Here is a 22,423-nt window from a genome sequence, read left to right as displayed (position 1 = left end):
ACATGGTTGCTGCCTAAGTTCAACAAATTGGGGTAAAGCTAATCAAAAAAAGAAGAAGGGTGAACTCTGGCGCAATGGGATTGGTCAGCCCAATCACATCCCTATACCTGCCCACAACACAGGTAACAAATACAATGAGAGAAAAGGGGTGAGGGAATGTGATCAAGGGCGCCCAAAATTTAGGAGGAAAGTTTGGAAATAATATACATCATAAACAATAAACAAGTTTTAGAGACATGGAATAAATGTGATAATGGTGGTTGCAACAATACTTATAGATTCTTCTAGATGTTCTCAATCAGTTGTCCGTCTATGATTTAAATCCTCAGAAAATCCTCAGTTGATATGTGAAAACAAAAATTTAAGAAAAAAACCAATGTGTAGTATAATCAATGAGAGAATGTCTTAATAAAAAGTGTCCAGAAAATGAGGCCCTGGTGAGTGAGGGGCTTGATAGAAGAGAGGATAGGTTCTCGCCACCAATATTCTCAGGGTTCAAGACGTACCGAAACTCACATAATATAAAGTAGGAATAAACATATAACGGTATCTTTGTTTGATCGAATAATTTTAGGTACAGCGTACCTCACTCACATGTCCAGTAGGTGTTCTCCACATATAAAGGTATCTTTAAAAGTCTTTAAAAATGGTCCAACGAGGTGAGTTTTAAAAGAAAAGGTTTTTATTTGACATAAGTCAAAAAAGAGTAAAATACAGGTAATTACAATTTGACCTTATTCGTCGGGCAAAAGAATGGGGGTGTCGGGAGATATGGTTGAAAAATCTCCAAATAACAGAAGGTAGTCCGGAATCCCCTCTGTAAACGAATACCCCCAAAAAAATACCTTATGATGGTCAAAAAACCTGTTTAAAAGTGTGAATCCACGCTCAGCATGCACCAACGCCGTTTCAACCGTGTCGGTCTTTTTCAAGGTGTATGAGCTGAGTGTGGATGAAAGCTATTTATCCTATTAAACAGGAAATAGTCATTTGGCAATGCATGATGGTAGAAAACATTTTTTTGTCTTTCTAATAATGATAACAGTAAGTGTGGAGATGAGGACAATGCTTATAAGATAACAGCTAATGTGTATATTACAAATATGGAGTACTTATAAAGCTGGACTTTCTAAAAGGAAAAAACGTTAAAGGAAAAAGAAACGCCGGACCGGAAGTTACTTTGGTCCGCATTGCGTTCCAAATGAAACTTGAAAGATGATATCATCCCGAAAGGGTTGAGATTCAAAAAACAACCCACCTTTAATGATTCTAGCGAGCATTTTAAAAAAGAATGGGCCAAAATAATTGATACATGCTCATTCTCTCTAATGCATCTAATTATAAAGGAAAGAAGGGACAAGTTACTCAATCTCAACGATCAAATAAAAAATCTTCAAACTCTTGTCAAGCCTTTTCAGGAACTTCCTGAATATACCATTCTCAACAAGGAACTAGAAATCAGGATTGACAAACACACCAAAATATTAGTAGAGAAAAAACAAAGGAAATTAAAAAGGGACCACGAGTTCTATAGAAATGGTGGAAAAACTCTTAAAAAGAAGAAAATCAAAGATAGAAAAGAAGATCAATTTAATCCCATTGACATTCCCTCTTTCCAACTAACAAAGAAGAAAAATAAGAATAAGAAGAAAACACATTTTGAGGATCAAAAAGATTATGAGGACGAAGACAATAAGGAGAGAATTCCAGTCTATGAAAATTACCAACATCCTCCAAGGGACAATTATGACTATTACAACAGAGGTAGGGATTTCCCCCCCCGTAACAATTGGATATATCCCAAAAGAACATATCGACCAAACTATCGCAATAACAGATGGGATACCAGACCCCCAGTCAACATGTACAACAGATTTGAACCACTGAATTTCAGACAAGACCAGGGACCTTTTTTAGGACAGAGAGAGAGGTACAGGAATACCAGGTTTCAATAAGGAAAAAGAGGGGTAAACGAGGGGGGAGAAACAACAGACGTAAGAAATCTGCCAAATCTACAGTCACCAATTCAGTCAACTTGGATCAAGTCAAAATTTTCAATCTGAGCTCCAGGACCCTCACTACAGAGGAAACACACATCCTTCAAAAGGGTCTAAAATTTGCTCCCACAGCAAAAACGAACCCTTTTGAGGCACACATCGATATTCATAAATTTTCAAGAAAACTCCTATTAAAGAAGTTCTTTGCCACCAACATTACAGAGACACAAAAGGATGATGAAGGTGTGACGCCTTTTAGGAAAAAATCCACCTTCCATCCTGTACATCTGAAAGGGTGTATGATAGACAGTTTTACCAAGTCTGTCTTAGAAGACGTCCATCATATGAAATTGTCCAAAACACCCTCAAAAAATCGTCTACGAACCAATATCTCAATTAAGGAGAAACAGGCCCTTAAATCCCTTAAAGAAGATAAGGAAATCATAATTAAACCTTGCGATAAGGGAGGTGGCATTACTATCCAGAACAAAATTGATTACAAGGATGAAATACTATCGCAACTTAATTCTAATGGGACATATCAAAAATTACGAACTGATCCGACTGCAAAAATTAAAACCAACTACGGGAAACTCATCAGTAAACATCTGGAAAAAGGGGTGCTAAGTAAAAGGGAGTTTGAATTTCTAAACATACAACACCCCAAAACCCCCACAATCTATACTTTACCCAAAGTACATAAGAATGCGGAGAAACCCCCAGGACGACCCATCATTTCGGGGACTGGCAGCCTCACCACCAACCTATCAGAGATGGTCGACTTTTTTCTACAAACAATAGTAGTTCAAGGGAGATCATATTTAAAAGACACCACCGATATAATCAACAAGCTAGATAAAATACAATGGGAAGAGAACTATTATCTAGTAACAGCTGATGTCACTTCGTTATACACTATCATCGACCACACAGCTGGCATTGAAGCCACAAAATGGCATTTAGAGAAAACCGCTATGACAACTGAAAGAATTGAATTCATCATCGAAAGTATCGCATTTATCCTGGAAAACAATTTTTTCTTCTTCCAGGGGGATTATTTTCTTCAGAAGGTCGGCACCGCTATGGGCACCAGGTTCGCACCAAGCTATGCTAATTTATTCATGGCAAAGTGGGAAGAAGATGCAGTCTGGAACAGCCCTCTAGCCGGTGCGAACCTGGTGTCATGGTGCCGATACATTGATGATATCCTCTTTATTTGGCATGGAGACCGTTTGGAGCTAGATACCTTCTGCTCCTCTTTAAACTCGAACTCCTTAAATATCCAATTGACTTTCACCATCAGTCAAGAAAACATCAATTTCCTCGACCTCACCATCTTCATTAAAGACAATAAGATACATACCAAAGGGTACTCCAAACCAACGGACTGCAATAGCCTTATCCCCTATAACAGTCAACACCACCCAAACTGGTTGAAAGGTATTCCTAAAGGACAGTTCCTTCGTTTAAAAAGGAACTGTAGCGACAACCATGATTATCAAACTCAAAAAAATACAATGAAAAAGAAATTTCTGGATAAAGGTTACAATAAAGAACTATTGGAAAAGGCAGAATGTGAAGTAGAAAAGATACAAAGAAAGGACATTTTGGAACCACAGCGCAAAATCAAGACCAATGCAAGTGATCTGGCCTTTATATCTGGTTTCAGTTCTGATTCCAGAAAACAAGAACAGATCATAAAAAAACATTGGCATCTATTATTAAGAGACCCGGTTTTGAAGAACATCATACCCGACAAACCAAAATTCATATACAGAAGAAGTAATAATTTAAAAAATACATTAGTAAAAAGTTCCCTGCCTTTCGACTCCCTCAATCCCATTAGAACGAAGGGATTTCATCGGTGTGGGACCTGCATAGTCTGCAGGTCCGTACCATCAACCACTTCAAAATACACCGAATTCACTCATAACAATAACAACTATACAATAAAAGACTTTATTACTTGCCACACAACTAATGTGGTATACTACATAAAGTGCAGCTGCGGCTTAGTCTATATAGGAAGAACAGGGAGATCACTCATGACACGCCTTGCCGAACATCTGAGAAACATTAAAAAAGGCGTTACCACCCACACACTTTCTGATCATTTTTTAAAAAAACATAATTCATCCACAAAACATATTATGTCTTTCATTGGCATACAACACGTCAAAGCAACTTGGAAGGACAGAGATACAGACGGGAATCTCGCTAGGGCAGAAATGCAATGGATTTTCAAACTCGATACAATGATACCCGCCGGTCTCAATTCTGATTTTGAGCTAAAATGGTTTTTGTGAAACACCCCTTCCTTCATATTTCACTCATTTTTTCCTTTTTAATTTTAAAATTTTCAATTCTTTCAGTCATTTATGCATTAATTATGGTTATATCCACCTATTCATATTAGTAGTATATATGTTTAAAATCATTTTGTATTTGAAATTGTTACTTTGTCTTAACAACATAGTATTCTCTCTCATTTATTAACCATATATAATATATGGTTTGATTGCATAAATGGATAAAATTTCATTCCTACGTATCCACATAAATTCATCTTTGTGGAACGCAACTTTCCGCCAGGTGGAACGCATGTATTACGCCAAACCGCAGTCACTTCCGGTTTGGCGTATATTCAGTGGAACGCATTTCCGGTTTTTTACTACCTTATATGTTTTAAAATCATGTTGTATTTTAAATGGTCAAACTATTCTAAAAGTATGATAAGAATTTCCACCAATTAACCACAAAAATTGCTTGGTTTTATTACATAAACGGACATAATCTCATTCCCACGTATCCACACATTCATTGTGGAACGCAATTATCTGCCAAGTGGAACGCTTGGCCTCTTTCCCTTCATGTATCACGCCAAACCATGGTCACTTCCGGTTTGGCGTACATTCAGTGGAACGCACTTCCGGTTGTGTGGAACGCATGTTCCCACTTCCGGTTTCATTTGGAACGCAATGCGGACCAAAGTAACTTCCGGTCCGGCGTTTCTTTTTCCTTTAACGTTTTTTCCTTTTAGAAAGTCCAGCTTTATAAGTACTCCATATTTGTAATATACACATTAGCTGTTATCTTATAAGCATTGTCCTCATCTCCACACTTACTGTTATCATTATTAGAAAGACAAAAAAAATGTTTTCTACCATCATGCATTGCCAAATGACTATTTCCTGTTTAATAGGATAAATAGCTTTCATCCACACTCAGCTCATACACCTTGAAAAAGACCGACACGGTTGAAACGGCGTTGGTGCATGCTGAGCGTGGATTCACACTTTTAAACAGGTTTTTTGACCATCATAAGGTATTTTTTTGGGGGTATTCGTTTACAGAGGGGATTCCGGACTACCTTCTGTTATTTGGAGATTTTTCAACCATATCTCCCGACACCCCCATTCTTTTGCCCGACGAATAAGGTCAAATTGTAATTACCTGTATTTTACTCTTTTTTGACTTATGTCAAATAAAAACCTTTTCTTTTAAAACTCACCTCGTTGGACCATTTTTAAAGACTTTTAAAGATACCTTTATATGTGGAGAACACCTACTGGACATGTGAGTGAGGTACGCTGTACCTAAAATTATTCGATCAAACAAAGATACCGTTATATGTTTATTCCTACTTTATATTATGTGAGTTTCGGTACGTCTTGAACCCTGAGAATATTGGTGGCGAGAACCTATCCTCTCTTCTATCAAGCCCCTCACTCACCAGGGCCTCATTTTCTGGACACTTTTTATTAAGACATTCTCTCATTGATTATACTACACATTGGTTTTTTTCTTAAATTTTTGTTTTCACATATCAACTGAGGATTTTCTGAGGATTTAAATCATAGACGGACAACTGATTGAGAACATCTAGAAGAATCTATAAGTATTGTTGCAACCACCATTATCACATTTATTCCATGTCTCTAAAACTTGTTTATTGTTTATGATGTATATTATTTCCAAACTTTCCTCCTAAATTTTGGGCGCCCTTGATCACATTCCCTCACCCCTGTATCATTTTATAGTATGCAAATTATAGATGTTACTTCAGTACTGATTGGTTCACTGGCTCACTTCTCCGCTCTTATCACTGCTTAATAAATGTCCCCCTAAGTGCTGGATTTTACCTTTGGGCTGCATCCTCCCCCTCCCCCCCCCCCCCCAGTAATATTCACCACCTCAGTGAACCAGTTACAGTCCGTGACTGCACTGGCTTCACTGTGATTAGCAGCTTCCTATTGGAAGTGCTGCCTGCCAGTCAACTGCAGGACAGGCATTCCCATTGGGAGGTGTTTCCTCCCTCTGGGACTGCCAGACTGGGCTACGATAAGCAGAGAGCTGGCTTCCTGCGGGAAGCCACTCCCTGTCTCATTGTCAGCCCTAGCTGGCTTCTATGGGCTACTGCCGATGCAGTCCATAGAAGCCGGAGCCTTGCGTATGGGAAGTCTTCACTGCTGGTTATACACATGCGCTGGTGACAGCAACTGCCTGTTCTATTATGCAGGGGGCGTGACCCGGCTGGCAGTGGCTTGCGGTCTCTATCTGGACACAGGTAGCAGCCCCACTCCTACAAGAAGTTATTGCTTAGTACCTGTGTGATGCAATTTTGTCACCATGGACTACAATCTCTGAGGAATGCTTCCAGAACCTTGTTGAATCAATGTAACAAAGAATTCAAGCTGTTCTGTGGACAAATGGAGTCCTACCAAGTGACCACTGTTAGTCTTAGCCCGCAGGGTGGGAGGTTAGGTTTAGGCACCCCTGGGGACAGTTAGGGTTAGGCTGCGGGGAAAGGAGTATTAGGGTTAGGCTGTAGAGAGGGGGTGGGGTGGGGGTGTGGGTGTGGGGTTAGATTTATGCAATCCCAGGGAAGGTAAGAATTAGCTGCAGGGGAGAGAGGGTTAGGTTTAGGCTGCGGGGAGGTTAGGTTTAGGCACCACCAGGGAGGGTTAGTGTTAGGCTTCTCGGGAGGGTGTGTGTGTGTTGAGATTATGCTGCAGAACGGGAGTGTTAAGGCTAGTGGGGTATTGGGGGAGGGTAAGTATATATGCCTAGCCCCTACCGGGATTCTCTCCATCAGGATGCCACAGTTGGTCTTCTGACCGCCGGCATCCTGACCACCAGATAAAGTATGGATTAGTTCCTTTTAAAGTCAAGGCTAAGGGCCTAATTCAGACCTGAAACTTTTTCTCTAATGGGCAAAACCATGTGCACTGCAGGTGGGGTAGATATAACGTGCAGAGAGAGTTAGATTTGGGTGGGGTGTGTTCAAACTGAAATCTAAATTGCAGTGTAAAAATAAAGCAGCCAGTATTTACCCTGCACAGAAACAAAATAACCCACCCAAATCTAACTCTCTCTGCACATGTTATATCTGCCCCACCTGCAGTGCAACATGTTTTGCCCATATGGGAAAGATTTTGCTGCTGCGATCAGGTCTGAATTATGCCCTAAGTTTTACAAGTAGCAATTGTATTCAGCAGCAGACAGAAACTAAAATACGTAGTTCTAGAGAAGGAGACATTACTCGCATTCTTATATTATAGAAATTCAAGTATACAAAATAAATACCATTTTCCTTGCAGCTGGGGAGCTCTGCATAGGCTACCTCATTATTCATGTGCAATAACAGGTAAAATATAACAATCGCTTGTGGACCTTTGTCATCAATGGACTTCAGGACAGCTGCCTGCTTACGGGAAGGGTCGGTGAGCTGAACAATCTGAAATATAAAACACTTTTTCTGTGACCTAAAAATTGCACTTTCCACAACTGTCTCTAGCATGACAGTGCTTCCCATTCCATGTTCAATTCTCTGCTCCTCCCCCCTGATGTCATATACTGCCCCCACAGAAATGACACTTTCCCTGGCCCAAGCCATGTCCCCAAACTTAGGTATTGTGAGAAGAATACTTCACCTCCATAAAGGTCCATACACACTGAGCGTTTTTGCCCAGCGTGTATGCACAGCGATGATCGCTGACATCGCTGGGCTGAAAAGCGCTCAGTGCATACACACTGAGCGCTTTTCCCCGCTGTCCAGCGATGTCAGCGGGGGTGAATGGCTTTCCATAGCAGGACGCTATGGAAAGCCAGCCACCCTGATGTTCATCTACTGGTAATACCAGTAGATGAACGGCGGCTGCCAGCGATGAAGCGGAGCGCGCATCAGCGCTCACCGCTCATCACTTGTGCATACACACTGCTGAAAGCAGCTCAACACACCAAAAGTGAGCTGCTTTCAGCTCAAAATCGCCCAGTGTGTATAGGCCTTTAGACTGACAGGAGAGCTCTGAAAGACAATGGGCGGGATGTAATGAAGTGGTTTAGCCTTGTGCATGATTGCTAGTGATGAGCGGGTTCGGTTTCCGAGAAACCGAACCCCCCCGAACTTCACCCTTTTTAGACGGGTCCGAGCCATACTCGGATTCTCCCGTATGGCTCGGTTAACCCGAGCGCGCCCGAACGTCATCATCCCGCTGTCGGATTCTCGCGAGATTTGGATTCTATATAGGCAGCCGCGCGTCGCCGCCATTTTCACACGTGCATTGAGATTGATAGGGAGAGGACGTGGCTGGCGTCCTCTCCGTTTATATAGTTAATATATACTACACAGTTGATCTGATTGCTTAGCTTATTGTGGGGAGGATTGGGGAGCAGCTGTTAGGAGGAGTACAGTGCAGAGTTTTGCTAATAGTGACCACCAGTTTTTTATCCGTTCTCTGCCTGAAAAAAACGCTCCATACCATATCTGTGCTCAGTGTGCTGCATGATATATCTGTGCTGAGTGCTCACACTGCTTAATTGTGGGGACTGGGGAGCAGCTATAGCAGGAGTACAGTGCACAGTTTTGCTGACAGTGACCACCAGTATACGTTTGTCTGCCTGAAAAACACTCCTGTGGTGTCTTTTTTTTTATACTATAAACGCAGTCTGTTGACAGTGTCCACCAGGTCCATTATACTGTATATAGCAGTACGGTAGGCCACTGCTGTACCTACCTCTGTGTCGTCACTCGTCGTCCATAAGTATACTATCCATCCATCTACATTGTATACCTGTGGTGTCTTTTTTTCTTTATACTATAAACGCAGTCTGCTGACAGTGTCCACCAGGTCCATTATACTGTATATAGCAGTACGGTAGGCCACTGCTGTACCTACCTCTGTGTCGTCACTCGTCGTCCATAAGTATACTAAGTATCCATCCATCTACATTGTATACCTGTGGTGTCTTTTTTTCTTTATACTATAAACGCAGTCTGCTGACAGTGTCCACCAGGTCCATTATACTGTATATAGCAGTACGGTAGGCCACTGCTGTACCTACCTCTGTGTCGTCTCTCGTCGTCCATAAGTATACTAAGTATCCATTCATCTACATTGTATACCTGTGGTGTCTTTTTTTCTTTATACTATAAACGCAGTCTGCTGACAGTGTCCACCAGGTCCATTATACTGTATATAGCAGTACGGTAGGCCACTGCTGTACCTACCTCTGTGTCGTCACTCGTCGTCCATAAGTATACTATCCATCCATCTACATTGTATACCTGTGGTGTCTTTTTTTCTTTATACTATAAACGCAGTCTGCTGACAGTGTCCACCAGGTCCATTATACTGTATATAGCAGTACGGTAGGCCACTGCTGTACCTACCTCTGTGTCGTCACTCGTCGTCCATAAGTATACTAAGTATCCATCCATCTACATTGTATACCTGTGGTGTCTTTTTTTCTTTATACTATAAACGCAGTCTGCTGACAGTATCCACCAGGTCCATTATACTGTATATAGCAGTACGGTAGGATGGATAAGTATACTATCCATCCATCTACATTGTATACCTGTGGAGTCTTTTTTTCTTTATACTATAAACGCAGTCTGCTGACAGTGTCCACCAGGTCCAATATATTGTATATAGCAGTACGGTAGGCCACTGCTGTACCTACCTCTGTGTCGTCACTCGTCGTCCATAAGTATACTAAGTTTCCATCCATCTACATTGTATACCTGTGGTGTCTTTTTTTCTTTATACTATAAACGCAGTCTGCTGACAGTGTCCACCAGGTCCATTATACTGTATATAGCAGTATGGTAGGCCACTGCTGTACCTACCTCTGTGTCGTCACTCGTCGTCCATAAGTATACTATCCATCCATCTACATTGTATACCTGTGGTGCCTTTTAGTTGTGCGCATTAAAATATGGAGAACAAAAATGTGGAGGTTAAAAAAATAGGGAAAGATCAAGATCCACTTCCACCTCGTGCTGAAGCTGCTGCCACTAGTCATGGCCGAGACGATGAAATTCCATCAACGTCGTCTGCCAAGGCCGATGCCCAATGTCATAGTACAGAGCATGTAAAATCCAAAACACAAAAGATCAGTAAAATGACCCAAAAATCAAAATTAAAAGCGTCAGTGTGTATAGGCCTTTAGACTGACAGGAGAGCTCTGAAAGACAATGGGCGGGATGTAATGAAGTGGTTTAGCCTTGTGCATGATTGCTAGTGATGAGCGGGTTCGGTTTCCGAGAAACCGAACCCCCCCGAACTTCACCCTTTTTAGACGGGTCCGAGCCATACTCGGATTCTCCCGTATGGCTCGGTTAACCCGAGCGCGCCCGAACGTCATCATCCCGCTGTCGGATTCTCGCGAGATTTGGATTCTATATAGGCAGCCGCGCGTCGCCGCCATTTTCACACGTGCATTGAGATTGATAGGGAGAGGACGTGGCTGGCGTCCTCTCCGTTTATATAGTTAATATATACTACACAGTTGATCTGATTGCTTAGCTTATTGTGGGGAGGATTGGGGAGCAGCTGTTAGGAGGAGTACAGTGCAGAGTTTTGCTAATAGTGACCACCAGTTTTTTATCCGTTCTCTGCCTGAAAAAAACGCTCCATACCATATCTGTGCTCAGTGTGCTGCATGATATATCTGTGCTGAGTGCTCACACTGCTTAATTGTGGGGACTGGGGAGCAGCTATAGCAGGAGTACAGTGCACAGTTTTGCTGACAGTGACCACCAGTATACGTTTGTCTGCCTGAAAAACACTCCTGTGGTGTCTTTTTTTTTATACTATAAACGCAGTCTGTTGACAGTGTCCACCAGGTCCATTATACTGTATATAGCAGTACGGTAGGCCACTGCTGTACCTACCTCTGTGTCGTCACTCGTCGTCCATAAGTATACTATCCATCCATCTACATTGTATACCTGTGGTGTCTTTTTTTCTTTATACTATAAACGCAGTCTGCTGACAGTGTCCACCAGGTCCATTATACTGTATATAGCAGTACGGTAGGCCACTGCTGTACCTACCTCTGTGTCGTCACTCGTCGTCCATAAGTATACTAAGTATCCATCCATCTACATTGTATACCTGTGGTGTCTTTTTTTCTTTATACTATAAACGCAGTCTGCTGACAGTGTCCACCAGGTCCATTATACTGTATATAGCAGTACGGTAGGCCACTGCTGTACCTACCTCTGTGTCGTCTCTCGTCGTCCATAAGTATACTAAGTATCCATTCATCTACATTGTATACCTGTGGTGTCTTTTTTTCTTTATACTATAAACGCAGTCTGCTGACAGTGTCCACCAGGTCCATTATACTGTATATAGCAGTACGGTAGGCCACTGCTGTACCTACCTCTGTGTCGTCACTCGTCGTCCATAAGTATACTATCCATCCATCTACATTGTATACCTGTGGTGTCTTTTTTTCTTTATACTATAAACGCAGTCTGCTGACAGTGTCCACCAGGTCCATTATACTGTATATAGCAGTACGGTAGGCCACTGCTGTACCTACCTCTGTGTCGTCACTCGTCGTCCATAAGTATACTAAGTATCCATCCATCTACATTGTATACCTGTGGTGTCTTTTTTTCTTTATACTATAAACGCAGTCTGCTGACAGTATCCACCAGGTCCATTATACTGTATATAGCAGTACGGTAGGCCACTGCTGTACCTACCTCTGTGTCGTCACTCGTCGTCCATAAGTATACTATCCATCCATCTACATTGTATACCTGTGGAGTCTTTTTTTCTTTATACTATAAACGCAGTCTGCTGACAGTGTCCACCAGGTCCAATATATTGTATATAGCAGTACGGTAGGCCACTGCTGTACCTACCTCTGTGTCGTCACTCGTCGTCCATAAGTATACTAAGTTTCCATCCATCTACATTGTATACCTGTGGTGTCTTTTTTTCTTTATACTATAAACGCAGTCTGCTGACAGTGTCCACCAGGTCCATTATACTGTATATAGCAGTATGGTAGGCCACTGCTGTACCTACCTCTGTGTCGTCACTCGTCGTCCATAAGTATACTATCCATCCATCTACATTGTATACCTGTGGTGCCTTTTAGTTGTGCGCATTAAAATATGGAGAACAAAAATGTGGAGGTTAAAAAAATAGGGAAAGATCAAGATCCACTTCCACCTCGTGCTGAAGCTGCTGCCACTAGTCATGGCCGAGACGATGAAATTCCATCAACGTCGTCTGCCAAGGCCGATGCCCAATGTCATAGTACAGAGCATGTAAAATCCAAAACACAAAAGATCAGTAAAATGACCCAAAAATCAAAATTAAAAGCGTCTGAGGAGAAGCGTAAACTTGCCAATATGCCATTTACGACACGGAGTGGCAAGGAACGGCTGAGGCCCTGGCCTATGTTCATGGCTAGTGGTTCAGCTTCACATGAGGATGGAAGCACTCATCCTCTCGCTAGAAAAAAGAAAAGACTTAAGCTGGCAAAAGCACAGCAAAGAACTGTGCGTTCTTCGAAATCACAAATCCCCAAGGAGAGTCCAATTGTGTCGGTTGCGATGCCTGACCTTCCCAACACTGGACGGGAAGAGCTTGCGCCTTCCACCATTTGCACGCCCCCTGCAAGTGCTGGAAGAAGCACCCGCAGTCCAGTTCCTGATAGTCAAATTGAAGATGTCAGTGTTGAAGTACACCAGGATGAGGATATGGGTGTTGCTGGCGCTGGGGAGGAAATTGACAAGGAGAATTCTGATGGTGAGGTGGTTTGTTTAAGTCAGGCACCCGGGGAGACGCCTGTTGTCCGTGGGAGGAATATGGCCATTGACATGCCTGGTCAAAATACAAAAAAAATCAGCTCTTCGGTGTGGAATTATTTCAACACAAATGCGGACAACAGGTGTCAAGCCATGTGTTGCCTTTGTCAAGCTGTAATAAGTAGGGGTAAGGACGTTAACCACCTCGGAACATCCTCCCTTATACGTCACCTGCAGCGCATTCATCATAAGTCAGTGACAAGTTCAAAAACTTTGGGTGACAGCGGAAGCAGTCCACTGACCAGTAAATCCCTTCCTCTTGTAACCAAGCTCCTGCAAACCACACCACCAACTCCCTCAGTGTCAATTTCCTTCTTACCCTGGAAAGCCAATAGTCCTGCGGGCCATGTCACTGGCAAGTCTGACGAGTCCTCTCCTGCCTGGGATTCCTCCGATGCATCCTTGAGTGTAACGCCTACTGCTGCTGGCGCTGCTGTTGTTGCTGCTGGGAGTTGATCGTCATCCCAGAGGGGAAGTCGGAAGACCACTTGTACTACTTCCAGTAAGCAATTGACTGTACAACAGTCCTTTGCGAGGAAGATGAAATATCACAGCAGTCATCCTGCTGCAAAGCGGATAACTGAGGCCTTGGCAGCCTGGGCGGTGAGAAACGTGGTTCCGGTATCCATCGTTAATTCAGAGCCAACTATAGACTTGATTGAGGTACTGTGTCCCCGGTACCAAATACCATCTAGGTTCCATTTCTCTAGGCAGGCGATACCGAAAATGTACACAGACCTCAGAAAAAGACTCACCAGTGTCCTAAAAAATGCAGTTGTACCCAATGTTCACTTAACCACGGACATGTGGACAAGTGGAGCAGGGCAGACTCAGGACTATATGACTGTGACAGCCCACTGGGTAGATGTATTGCCTCCCGCTGCAAGAACAGCAGCGGCAGCACCAGTAGCAGCATCTCGCAAACGCCAACTAGTTCCTAGGCAGGCTACGCTTTGTATCACCGCTTTCCAGAATACGCACACAGCTGAAAACCTCTTACGGCAACTGAGGAAGATCATCGCAGAATGGCTTACCCCAATTGGACTCTCCTGGGGATTTGTGACATCGGACAACGCCAGCAATATTGTGCGTGCATTACATCTGGGCAAATTCCAGCACGTCCCATGTTTTGCACATACCTTGAATTTGGTTGTGCAGAATTATTTAAAAAACGACAGGGGCGTGCAAGAGATGCTGTCGGTGGCCAGAAGAATTGCGGGCCACTTTCGGCGTTCAGGCACCGCGTACAGAAGACTGGAGCACCACCAAAAATACCTGAACCTGCCCTGCCATCATCTGAAGCAAGAGGTGGTAACGAGGTGGAATTCAACCCTCTATATGCTTCAGAGGATGGAGGAGCAGCAAAAGGCCATTCAAGCCTATACATCTAGCCACAATATAGGCAAAGGAGGTGGAATGCACCTGTCTCAAGCGCAGTGGAGAATGATTCAAAGTTCTGCAACCATTTGAACTTGCCACACGTGAAGTCAGTTCAGACACTGCCAGCCTGAGTCAGGTCATTCCCCTCATCAGGCTTTTGCAGAAGAAGCTGGAGACATTGAAGGAGGAGCTAAAACAGAGCGATTCCGCTAGGCATGTGGGACTTGTGGATGGAGCCCTTCATTCGCTTAACCAGGATTCACGGGTGGTCAATCTGTTGAAATCAGAGCACTACATTTTGGCCACCGTGCTCAATCCTAGATTTAAAACCTACGTTGTATCTCTCTTTCCGGCAGACACAAGTCTGCAGGGGTTCAAAGACCTGCTGGTGAGAAAATTGTCAAGTCAAGCGGAACGTGACCCGTCAACAGCTCCTCCTTCACATTCTCCTGCAACTGGGGGTGCGAGGAAAAGGCTAAGAATTCCGAGCCCACCCGCTGGCGGTGATGCAGGGCAGTCTGGAGCGAGTGCTGACATCTGGTCCGGACTGAAGGACCTGCCAACGATTACTGACATGTCGTCTACTGTCACTGCATATGATTCTCTCACCATTGAAAAAATGGTGGAGGATTATATGAGTGACCGCATCCAAGTAGGCACGTCAGACAGTCCGTACGTATACTGGCAGGAAAAAGAGGCAATTTGGAGGCCCTTGCACAAACTGGCTTTATTCTACCTAAGTTGCCCTCCCTCCAGTGTGTACTCCGAAAGAGTGTTTAGTGCAGCCGCTCACCTTGTCAGCAATCGGCGTACGAGGTTACTTCCAGAAAATGTGGAGAAGATGATGTTCATTAAAATGAATTATAATCAATTCCTCCGTGGAGACATTCACCAGCAGCAATTGCCTCCAGAAAGTACACAGGGACCTGAGATGGTGGATTCCAGTGGGGACGAATTAATAATCTGTGAGGAGGGGGATGTACACAGTGAAAGGGGTGATGAATCGGACGATGAGGAGGAGATGGACATCTTGCCTCTGTAGAGCCAGTTTGTGCAAGGAGAGATTGATTGCTTCTTTTTTGGTGGGGGCCCAAACCAACCAGTCATTTCAGTCACAGTCGTGTGGCAGACCCTGTCGCTGAAATGATGGGTTCGTTAAAGTGTGCATGTCCTGTTTATACAACATAAGGGTGGGTGGGAGGGCCCAAGGACAATTCCATCTTGCACCTCTTTTTTCTTTCATTTTTCTTTGCGTCATGTGCTGTTTGGGGAGTATTTTTTTGAAGGGCCATCCTGCGTGACACTGCAGTGCCACTCCTAGATGGGCCAGGTGTTTGTGTCGGCCACTTGTGTCGCTTAGCTTAGTCACACAGCGACCTTGGTGCGCCTCTTTTTCTCTTTGCATCATGTGCTGTTTGGGGAGTATTTTTTTGAAGGGCCATCCTGCGTGACACTGCAGTGCCACTCCTAGATGGGCCAGGTGTTTGTGTCGGCCACTAGGGTCGCTTAGCTTAGTCACACAGCTACCTCATTGCGCCTCTTTATTTCTTTGCGTCATGTGCTGTTTGGGGAGTATTTTTTTGAAGGGCCATCCTGCGTGACACTGCAGTGCCACTCCTAGATGGGCCAGGTGTTTGTGTCGGCCACTTGGGTCGCTTATCTTAGTCACACAGCTACCTCATTGCGCCTCTTTTTTTCTTTGCGTCATGTGCTGTTTGGGAAGTATTTTTTTGAAGGGCCATCCTGCGTGACACTGCAGTGCCACTCCTAGATGGGCCAGGTGTTTGTGTCGGCCACTTGGGTCGCCTCGCTTAGTCACACAGCTACCTCATTGCGCCTCTTTTTTTCTTTGCATCATGTGCTGTTTGGGGACTATTTTTTTGAAGGGCCATCCTGTCTGACACTGCAGTGCCACTCCTAGATGGGCCAGGTGTTTGTGTCGGCCACTTGGGTCGCTTAGCTTAGCCATCCAGCGACCTCGGTGAAAATTTTAGGACTAAAAATAATATTGTGAGATGTGAGGTGTTCAGAATAGACTGAAAATGAGTGGAAATTATGGTTATTGAGGTTAATAATACTATGGGATCAAAATGACCCCCAAATTCTATGATTTAAGCTGTTTTTTAGGGTTTTTTGAAAAAAACACCCGAATCCAAAACACACCCGAATCCGACAAAAAAATTTCAGTGAGGTTTTGCCAAAACGCGTCCGAACCCAAAACACGGCCGCGGAACCAAACACAAAACCAAAACACAAAACCCGAAAAATTTCCGGTGCACATCACTATTGATTGCCCCTTTAAAAAAACAATGTCCGTGTTCAGGCGGTATCCCACATGGCTGCCGTACTCGGACTTCATTACATCCAGTCCTATAACGGGATTATGGGGAAGAAAAGAGAAACAATGGCAACTGCACTGAAGAGTACCATTTAAAAGTAAACACAACAGTTATTTGTATATAGCCAGTTCCATATGTATTTGTATACGTTACATTTTATATGGAACTTACAACTTCCACATTTATTAACACTGTACACAGAGTTGTTTCTCTTGTGTATATGGCCTTTCATAGTATTATTTCCTCTGTGCCTCTCTTCCATATGTACATCCTGAGCACCGGAGGGGTATATATAGTCTACATGGTGATAATGTGAACATGCAGAATGTTAATATTGACCATGTCAGCATTGACACATACTTGCCTACTCTCCCAGAATGGCTGGGAGGATCCCGAAAATTGGGTGAAGAATAGATGCCAGACCCCCTGGAAAGTGGGCAAGTCTCCCAGAGCCACCCGCATCCCGCCACTAGGCCACCCACTTACTGAGTAAAGTAGGTGGACCGGATGGGCGATGACATAGGGACGGGGCAGTCAGAAAGTCAGCAACTATGTGTTGACATGATTAGAATGACCATAAAACAATCTCAGTGGTCCAGCAGTGACCACCCAATTCCGCAGGCCCAGTGGCTTCAGCCTGGTCTGTCGGGAAAAGTGGTGACGTAATGATGACTTCCCCCCCTAGTGCCTAACCCTAACCCTACCCTCCCCCTAGTGCCTAACCCTCCCCTACCGCAACCTAACCTTGACCCTCCGCTACCACCACATAACACTATCATCAGCATTTTGCTGAATGTCTACAATTTAAACATATTGGCATTTTGCAGGAACATCTTGACATTAACAATGTTGACATCATAACTTTGGGTGTTGACATTATGGGGCGGTATTCAATTGATTATCGCGCCTGATCTCCCATCTAAAGTGAAAGAAGATCATGGGGGCGATATTCAATTGTGTCACTTTATCACGCTGAGGTCAGGTCAGGTTCAGCCGCATAGAGCAGCCAACCCCGACCAAAGTGCTGGGCGCGATTGCGGAAACAGCCGTTTGGGCGCCCAATTAGATCTCTTTTCGCGCATTTTAGCTCCACACCTCCATGGTGGTGCGAACTGAAATACAGACGCCAGAAGCCATGGTGCCCCAACGGAACTACAATTGAATAGCTCGGTTGGGCACAATCTATTAGCTGCCGGCTGAAAACATTTGAATTACACCCTATGACTGTTGACACTGAGATTGCCGACATTGTGAGCGCATGTGTCCACCTTTAATAAGCTTGTTTATTTTTTACTTTAGAGACGTTTTCTAGACGTCTTGCAAACAAATAAAGTATATCTATGATAGAATTTGTTCAGTATGTTGTAACCTAGTAACTAATCTAGTTTTCCCTTATTTTTCATACCACAGCAACTATTTAATAGCGTGTGTAGCTGGACAGAGTAACATAATAGCAATATCTTAATAATGATATGACTTTTCTCGCAGTTCAAATGATATCTAGTGGCAGAAAACATACATACAGGCTTTTTATCTTTCAGGTTGTATTTATATATGTGTGCGAAGGCAGACCAAACATTCTGTAGTAAACCAAAGACCAATGTGCAATACATGATATAATTCACAATATTACATCACAGATACTGTAATAAGAACTCACCGCCTGAGCCTCTTTATCAGTAAACAAGGAGACTGAAGGAGCTTTGCTGAGCGATACAAAGAGATCACAGAAGGACGGGGAAATAGCCGCATTTGTTTTTAAATCATCCAGGTCTCTGACTAAAGCTTTCTGGAAAAACTCTAAAAGAAAAGTAAAGTTTGCATGAAAATGATGACTACACCAATAGGATGGAAATGTTTGTACTAGACCAGATGTTGTGAACATAATGAAGATAATGTAGAGTTGCATGCATGCTGCTTTGCAGACATGTCTTGCACGGTTTTGCATTGCACAGGTCCGAAACTGAGCGTACGCAACTATGGGCGATTCAGTGTCATACTCTGAATCACATCTCTGGATGACAATGGTGCATTTGCGTGTAAGCAATGTATACTGAGGGCATGACAAGAGGTGTGTAGTCGGAATTGCAAGCTCTGCAAATTTAGATGGATCTCATTCACTAGGTATAGAGCTGGTTCTTATGCATGATAATAGTAGTATGAGCTATGAAACAGAGTGTATGGGTGGTGTGGTAGCAGAGGACAGTGCTTAAAGTGGTCCTAGAGAGGTAGTGGAACTTACCCTGCCTCCCCAAGGAGAAAATGCATCAAAGTTATTGGTGCGCCACAAAAAGGGGGCGTGGCCTCAAAAAGAAAGGGGCGTGGTCACACAATAGTAATAATGCCCACAGTAGTAGCACCCCGTAATACACATAATGCCCACAGCAGTAGCGCCCCTTATACAATGCCCACAGTAGTAGTGCTCCTTATGCAATGTCCACTGTACTGGTAGTGCCCACAGTGGTAGTGCCCCTTATATAGAGCACATAGTAGTGGTGCCCCTTTGCAATGCCAGCAATAGTAGTGCCCCTTATGTCCCCAGGAATGATGCCCCTTATGAAGTTCCCCCTTTACAATGACCTCATTAGTAGTGCCCCCAGAATTAATGCCCTTAATGGTAATGCCCCTGTGTAGTATTGCCCTCAGTAGTAATGTTGCCTGTAGTAATGCCCCCAGTCATTTAGCCCCAGTAGTTATGCCCCCAGTGGTAATGCCCCTGCAGTTGTGACCCCAGTAGATTAAACCCTGTAGTTTAGCCCCCATGTAGTTTGCCCGTTAGTAATGCCCCCGGTAGTTTGTCCACTTGTAGTTTAGCACCCAGTAGTAATGCCCCCAGTCGTAATGTCCCCTGTAGTTTGCCCCCTTGTAGTTCAGCCCCTGTATTTATGCCCCCAGTAGTTTAACCCCTGTAGTTATGCCTCAGTAGTTTAACCCCTGTAGTTATGCCCCCAGTAGTTTAACCCCCTGTAGTTTGCCCCCAAGTAGTAATACCCCTGTAGTTATACCCCCAGTAGTAATGCCCTCCTGTAGTTTGCCCCCAGTAGTAATGCCCCCAGTAGTTTAACCCCTGTAGTTATGCCCCCAGTAGTTTAGCCACCATGTAGTAATGCCCCCAAGTAGGAATGCCCTCCTGTAGTTTGCCCCCATTAGTAATGCCCTCCTGTAGTTTGCCCCCAGTAGTCAGCCCCCGTTAGTAATGCCCCCAGTAGTTAACCCCCGTTAGTAATGCCCCCAGTAGTTTGCCCCCTTGTAGTTTACCCCCTTGTAGCTTGCCCCCTTGTAGTTTTGCCCCCAGTAGTAATGCCCCTAAGTAGTAATGCCCCTGTAGTTATACCCCCAGTAGTAATGCCCTCCTGTAGTTTGCCCCAAGTAGTTAGCCCCCGTTAGTAATGCCCCCTTGTAGTTTGCCCCCAGTAGTAATGCCCCCCCAGTAGTAAAGCCCCCAGTAGTAATACCCCCCAATAGAAGCACTGCTACACATAGGAAAAATAAATAAAAATCACCATACTCACCGTGCCCCGCTCCCTCGTCCGCCCGCAGCAGTCCTCTGGGCGTCCGCTCCTCGGCACTATGGGAGAGACGTCATGACGTCTCTCCCATAGCGCACAGTGACAGAGCCAGAAGCCGGAGCTCAGTACTGAGCTCCTGCCACCGGCTGACGCTTTGGAGAGAGAGGCATGTGCCCACTGGTAACACAATCTCAGCGGGCGCCCGGCATCTTCCAGCGGCGGCACACAGCGGGTTAGGTGAGCCGGAGGAGGCGGAACTGCATTCTGTCTCCAAGTGGACCTGACGGAACACAGTTTCGCCCCATTCTGGCTCACTTTAACCCCTGGCGGAGGATGTACAACTCTACACAAGGGCAAATGTATGCATTTACCACCATGCACGTAATGCAAGTGTGACTGCATCCGACTTTTGTTCAACTTGTTCAAGAGCCACTACAACTCTTAAGGTGCCTAACAATGGTGCAATGTTTTCTTACGATTTTGACTATATTGTCAAAATCGTAAGAAAAGTTAGTACATATCGCACCTTGTGTACACAGCTTGTGATACCGATGCGCTCTCCCGTTGGGTCGGTATCGCAAGAAAAAATAGACTGTGCAGGCAAGTCAGTTTTGACTACATTGTGTACTATTTAGTCCAGTGGTTCTCAAACTATATGCTGTGGAACCCTGGGGTGCCTCAGGACACTTGCAGGGGTACCTTGGATTGGTGGTCCAGGACCAATTTAAAGTATGTATGGTCAATGTAATAGGCAAAACCAGTGCTGGTGGCTGCCAATCATAAACTATGTGGACAAACAGAAGTGAATCCTGTCCCTCACCACATAACTGACACTAACAATGACATATAAACACAATTTACTTACTTCAATATTTCTTTCTAAATTTCTCAGTAAGAAACTTTTGGCCTACGGGTGCCGTGACAAAAAATTCTGATACTCTAGGGCACCATGATTCAACGAATCTTGAGAACCACTGATCTAGTATACAGTATAGTCAATATTGGCACTTAGTCAAAATCGCACATAGTCAAAATCACAAGTAAAGATAGTCAATATCAGTGGTTCTGGGCTCCGGGGAGTTTAAGGGAAATTGCAAAGTCAAAATTGGCACATAGGCCCTCATTCCGAGTTGTTCACTCGCAAGCTGCTTTTAGCAGCATTGCACACGCTAAGCCGCCGCCTACTGGGAGTGAATCTTAGCTTAGCAGAATTGCGAACGAAAGATTCTCAAAATTGCAAATAGAAATTTCTTAGCAGTTTCCGAGTAGCTCGACACTTACTCTGCCACTGCGATCAGTTCAGTCAGTTTCGTTCCTGGTTTGACGTCACAAACACACCCAGCGTTCGCCCAGACACTCCCCCGTTTCTCCAGCCACTCCCGCGTTTTTCCCAGAAACGGCAGCGTTTTTTCACACACTCCCATAAAACGGCCAGTTTCCGCCCAGAAACACCCACTTCCTGTCAATCACACTCCGATCACCAGAACAAAGAAAATTCCTCGTAATGCCGTGAGTAAAATAAAAATACCTAACTGTTGAGTAAAATAACTAAGCGCATGCGCTCTGCGAACATTGCGCATGCGCAGTAAGCGACTAATCGCAAAATAGAGAAAATCGGCAACGAGCGAACAACTCGGAATGAGGGCCCTAGTCAATATCTCACTGTGTGTATGCACCTTAAGTGATGCTTGTGTGATGGACACTGCTTTCTTGTCTCTCTGAATTCCTCTATCATGTTTATCATAAGAGATGGTAAAAGTGACTATTTTCATCTAATACGAAGTCACTAAATAATATCTACCAAAGAATTAGAACATTGAATCCAAATACCTGTTACCCAATAAGTTCCAAACAATAAAACAATCATAAAAAAGGCAGAGCAGGTAAATGTCTAGTAAACAAGGTTTTGGAGAGACTGCGCTCCCTGTGGGGGTACATGTTGTACTGCTGGTCTGTAGCTGTGGGGAGGTAGGGAGATCCTCAATCTCTACTATATGTGGAAAACTGTGCAAAGAAAAAAGTTGCCCTAGCGCACGACTAGCAGTAACAACCGATGGATATATTTGACACAAAACTCTTTAA

The 22,423-nt window shown here is 44.0% G+C and overlaps 1 protein-coding gene across 1 annotated transcript in view; it reads right to left on the bottom strand.

Annotated features, from left to right (window-relative positions):
- TMEM40 (transmembrane protein 40) overlaps positions 1–22,423 on the bottom strand; it is a 116,291-nt gene that overhangs the window by 67,239 nt on the left and 26,629 nt on the right. The window contains exons 3-4 of the mRNA XM_063938827.1: positions 18,493–18,632; positions 7,584–7,734 (exon numbers count right to left, since the gene is read on the bottom strand). Coding sequence (XP_063794897.1) covers positions 7,584–7,734; positions 18,493–18,632 — 291 coding nt within the window. The remainder of the gene's footprint in view (positions 1–7,583; positions 7,735–18,492; positions 18,633–22,423) is intronic.

The sequence above is a fragment of the Pseudophryne corroboree genome, chromosome 9 (genome assembly GCF_028390025.1).
Source record: "Pseudophryne corroboree isolate aPseCor3 chromosome 9, aPseCor3.hap2, whole genome shotgun sequence".
Classification (NCBI taxonomy): domain Eukaryota; kingdom Metazoa; phylum Chordata; class Amphibia; order Anura; family Myobatrachidae; genus Pseudophryne; species Pseudophryne corroboree.
The sequence above is the reverse complement of the archived record's forward strand: the minus strand, read 5'-3'. Positions and strand labels throughout refer to the sequence as shown.